Source organism: Phragmites australis, chromosome 9 (assembly GCF_958298935.1).
Source record: "Phragmites australis chromosome 9, lpPhrAust1.1, whole genome shotgun sequence".
Taxonomy (NCBI): domain Eukaryota; kingdom Viridiplantae; phylum Streptophyta; class Magnoliopsida; order Poales; family Poaceae; genus Phragmites; species Phragmites australis.
The window spans coordinates 23062285-23067315 of record NC_084929.1 but is presented as its reverse complement, the minus strand read 5'-3'; the positions used below and the strand labels follow the sequence as shown (position 1 = coordinate 23067315).

General features: G+C 42.9%; 1 protein-coding gene across 1 annotated transcript; it reads left to right on the top strand.

Moving 5' to 3' along the window:
* Nucleotides 1-414: 414 nt before the first annotated feature.
* LOC133928825 (peroxisomal adenine nucleotide carrier 1-like) lies at nt 415-4281 on the top strand. Its single transcript, XM_062375320.1, has 5 exons — nt 415-737; nt 1689-1920; nt 1996-2142; nt 3356-3522; nt 3631-4281. The coding sequence occupies exons 1-5, from the start codon at nt 574-576 to the stop codon at nt 3920-3922; spliced, it is 1002 nt and encodes a 333-aa protein (XP_062231304.1). The 5' UTR covers nt 415-573; the 3' UTR covers nt 3923-4281.
* The last annotated feature ends 750 nt before the right edge of the window (nt 4282-5031 follow it).

Here is a 5031-nt window from a genome sequence, read left to right as displayed (position 1 = left end):
TTTGATCATCTCTAAATATATTCTTTTCGTTTTGTTCCTTTTATAGTTTCTCTCCTCATTTCTTTATTTTCTATTCTCTAACTATTTTCTTTCGAATGAATTCATGAAGAGAAAGGAGAAAGAATCATATAAAAAAATAACTTTAAAAAACTGTTCAAACGTTAAAAAAATAAAAATTTATTCGCGAAAGAATTCTTATCCGTGAAAATGAAAGATAGTCTTACACACGTGTTGGACCAGACCCCGGTGGAGGAACCCGCCGCGCGCCCCGGTCCTCCTCCCCCACTGCCCAGCCTGTCGACCCGGGCCCCCTCACAGCAAACGTGCTCGTGTCGCGCGGTGTGTCAGCACAGTCAAAAGGAAGGCCCGCCCGTCCCCATCCCCGTCTGCCGTGACGTCTCCCTCTTCTCCCAGCTTCTCCTATTTACGGTGCCCGCAGCTCACACAGGCTGTTGGACATCACAGACGGGGTAGGGAGAGAGCACGTCAGCGCGGCGGAACAGAGCGAGGAGATTCCCTCCGGGTTTCGTCTTCCCTCGGGATCGATCTCGTTGGCCGGGAGAGCAGGGGGCGATGGCGGGGGACGGCGGTGGCGGGGTGGACTGGGAGAGCCTCGCGGAGGCCACGTCCGGGGCGGTCGGCTCGCTCGTCAGCACCACCGTGCTCTACCCGCTCGACACCTGCAAGACCAAGTTCCAGGCCGAGCTCCAGACGCAGCAAGGCGCGCACAAGTACAGGTACAGCTGATCCCCTTCCTTATCGCTTTCTCCGGCCGCCTGATCCGTAGGGCGGGGATCGTCAGGGCTGGCTCGTCGAGACCTGGGATGATCGCGCGGCGCAAGAGCAGGGCTCTCTGTTGAGAGGCGGTCCGTGAGGATTGGATCTGGGAGTTCTGATTTTGAATAATATAGTCGCGATGGTTGGAATTTTCTGAACTGTGCTGTGCGTGTGCGATTGATTGTGACGGCTCGAAGAGTCCTGCATTAGAAGAAGGGGTTGATTTTGACATAATTTACTTATTTCTAATTTATCTGCGATCGAACGGCACTTGAGGTTCTCCAGCCTTCTATCCTTCATGTCAAGCTGTTGTTAAAAAGGGGAAGGAAATATGATTTGCTTATTGTCTTTAGAACCAGTGGCAAACTCAATTGGCTAGGTGATATGGGCACATGAATGAGTTATTTATTCCATTAGGTTTGCGAGAAATTCATTTAATCTGGGAATTGTTTAATATACTCAGCATAATGGCTTCACATCGTTAGACAGGTGGTTTTGGTTGAGTTCCCAATAAGAGGTTACGTTGATTTTTGACAACAATTATCATCAAGCAAACAAGCAGGAAAAGAGTCTGATCAAAAGAACTATGCATCTGATGTTGTTTGAAAAATTACAGTGGAAACAGTACATTTTTGTACAGCAAGCATTCTGACATGTTGGGAGTTTAATTGACTGCAATGTTACGACCCATAGCCCCATGATGAATTATAGATTTTGGATGTTATGAGCAAACATTTTCGCTTCCGGTTCATGAATCTTTTATTTCGCCTTCTGTTATTGCTGCTGAAGGAAATTTTGCTGTATCTTGTATTCTCGTTGTGTCTCTAGCATTGCATCTATGTTCAACATTTATTTTGCACTTCTTTAGTTAGTCCATTGTACTAACTAAGTGACTTCAAATGCTTTTTCAGGAACCTTTCAGATGTCTTTTGGGAAGCAGTTCGTAAAAGACAGATTTTGTCCCTATATCAGGGCCTTAACACGAAGAACATTCAGTCTTTTATTTCGTCATTTTGTTACTTTTATGGTTATAGCTATTTTAAAAGACTCTACTTGGAGAAGAGTGGAGCAAAGTCTATTGGAACAAGAGCCAACTTGTTAGTTGCAGCTGCTGCTGGTGTTTGCACAGTTATTGTGACACAGGTAACTAATGTTATATGTTTGCTGAAAGTCAATCTTGGCTGCCTAATCTTATGTGTGCTTGTCTGTTCCTTTCAGCCACTAGATACAGCAGCTTCTAGGATGCAAACAAGTGCCTTTGGAAAGTCTAAAGGGCTGCGGGAAACTCTTGCGGAAGGTACTTGGATGGAAGCATTCGATGGCTTGGGCATTTCCATTATATTGACTTGTAATCCTTCTATCCAGGTATTAAACTTTGGCAAGGTTCTTTTACAATGAATATTGTAGAACTTTATATTAATCATATGCACTTTGGTGTCCAATTGTGTCCATTTTCTTATTTATAAACATAGATAATGAAGATTGTGTAGAAGGGACATTATTTTGTTCGCCTTTTCCATGCTCCAAACAGTCACAGAAGGTGCTCAGTTCTGTTGTTTTGAAACCACTGAAATCAGACATGTGAGCATTATAAACAAACGTAGGCAGGGGCAAAATTCTTGGGACTATTGGCCGGGCCCTGTGTATACTCTACTTTTGCAATATTACTGTAAATTGTCCAAACTTGATAGGAATATAGGTCTCCTGATTTTCATTAAAAAGACATGGGAGAACCTCTTGAACTACAGAAGGAAGTAAGAACTCAGAACCTACTTGGCTGCTGAAAGGAAGCAATAGCGGGAGAAGAGCAATGGCTGCATTTGGGTGTCTGCTACTGCCAATATCTTTCACTAATACAAATACATGCATCAAGATCTTATTCTGGAAAATGATGTACAAAATTGCCATTACCTTTTCACCCTCTTTCAGTCAACAAAACAATTGTGCTATATCTACTTCTATAACATGGAGCCTTCAATCCTATTTCCAGTATCATCAAGTGTATATGTTTTGCCTTAACATATTTGAAGCAAAAAGTATATGTCTAATCTAAGACACCTTTACAGCATAATTGTCTGTTATAACTATATAAGCACAAGGAGACAAAACTGAACTAGTTCCTCTGATCCCAAATATAAGTCCATCGGGACATCGACATGGTCTCCAATATGGCACTTTGACTAATAGTATCTATAAAAACATATTATTTCAAATCGAAAGAGTTATATATCATAAAAGTATTTTTTATGATGAATCTAGTAAGATCAACCTTATGTTGTCAATCTATATGATCTTTTAGCTATTAGTGGTCAAAGCTAAAAAGTTTTGACTTAGGACAAACCTAAATGGACTTATATTTGGGATCAGAGGTAGTATCTAGTAGCCTTGTAAGTTATTTATTTTGTGTGTATTTTTTCCCTCTGTACTACCTCCATTCTCAAATTGATGTAGTTTCAGAATGCGTGCAGGCAAACTAAAAAAATTTGGCCACTTATATACACAAATATATTGTGATTTACATGTAAAAACGAACGGATGGAGTGATTGTTTGATGACTGTTATTATCTGTCTTTTGCAGTACACTGCATTCGATCAGCTCAAGCAAAGGCTAATTCAGAGGCAGAGACGTAAAAATGCAGAATCGGCAGAGGATTCTTCCCGAGTTGCTCTTTCTGCTTTCTCAGCTTTTCTCCTTGGGGCCATCTCAAAAAGTGTTGCTACAGTATTGACTTATCCATTAATCAGGTTTGTAAACTTCTTGGCAACAGATGTGTATCTGGGCCTTCCCACCTGCTTTTGCTTGTTAATGCTGTCCACAGATTCTCATCTTCACTCCAACTCATCATCAAACAGGTGCAAGGTCATGATTCAGGCTGCAGACCCTGATGAAGATGATGACGATGAATCAGAAAGGCCAAGCAAATCAAGAGCACCCAAAACAATGTTAGGTGCCTTGCGTGCTATCTGGAGCAAGGAAGGCATTCCAGGCTTCTTCAAAGGTTTACATGCTCAGATACTAAAAACGGTTCTGAGCTCTGCATTGCTGCTGATGATTAAGGAGAAGATTTCGAAGTTCACTTGGGTTTCACTGCTTGCCCTGCGGCGGTATCTGTTTGTTTCTCAGAAGAGGATCAAGAGTGCTTAAGTGTATACATATGTTAGCTTCAAAACACCGACGTAATGGTCTGCATGGTGCATCTGGAGATCTTATACGAAGGAATAAATCTGAGGAATAACGAGAATAACTATGGAAGCAAACAGTACGGTATATGTGGGATCACCCCTTTTTTTCAAGAATACTGTGTGGGATCACCTTAGCATCAGGGAAATGTTCCTCGATAAGTTCGTTCATTCCTTCTTTTAGCTCTGAAATAGGTGTTGCCAGGACCGGGAACTGAACTGTACTTTTGGTGTTGGTTGTTATCTGTAACGTGCAACATAGCTGTCTTGTTAATATTCCCCTTCCTTGGCAGCAAATAAATGGATTGCAATTCCCTTTTGGAATTTTGATTGCAGCAGTGTGATGCAATATGGTTTCGAGCAGTTCCCTTTCGAATTTTGGGGGCAGTTGCTGTCTGGGCATGGCAAAAGCCAGAATCGGAGGTTTTTCTCTAACGTGCCTGCACCCTGCACTAAGAGGGTGTCTCGTCGGAATCGGATCCTCTGACTTCACCAGTGGGTGAAGTCAGGTGACTTCAAACATCTGTAGACCGTTGGATCATGGATGGATGGATCAGATGTACTGCTACAGTGTAACGGAGCAGTAAAATGTATACAGTAAATTAACGAAACTGTTGCTACAGTACAAATTACTGTTCGCTCGTGACTTCGTCCTGCTGAAATCAGGGATCCGGATCCTGTCTCGCCGGCTGCCACCTGGCAGACCTAGGGGCTGTTTTTACAGCAAATTTGCCTTATCAAGTCTTACCAAAGTTTGGTATTGTGAAAATTTGGTCACCAATTTAGCCACCAATGGTTTGACCAACATTGACAAGGAAATGAACCAGAGTTTCAAGTGAGGTGAGAATCTTGTCAAAGTTTTATTAAAATTGGACAAGACGAACGTTGGTAAGAAACCAAACAGCCCCCTACCAACTCATCATACCTTCTCACTGTTGCAGACGTCGTGCCGTGCCTTTGCCGTGCGGCGGCGTTCTGTCCTACAGATTCTACGGCGGCCGATGCTACAAAGCCGCCTGCTGGTTGCTGAAAACACCGCCGTGCCGGTCCTCACATTTCCGTCGTGCGCGTTCT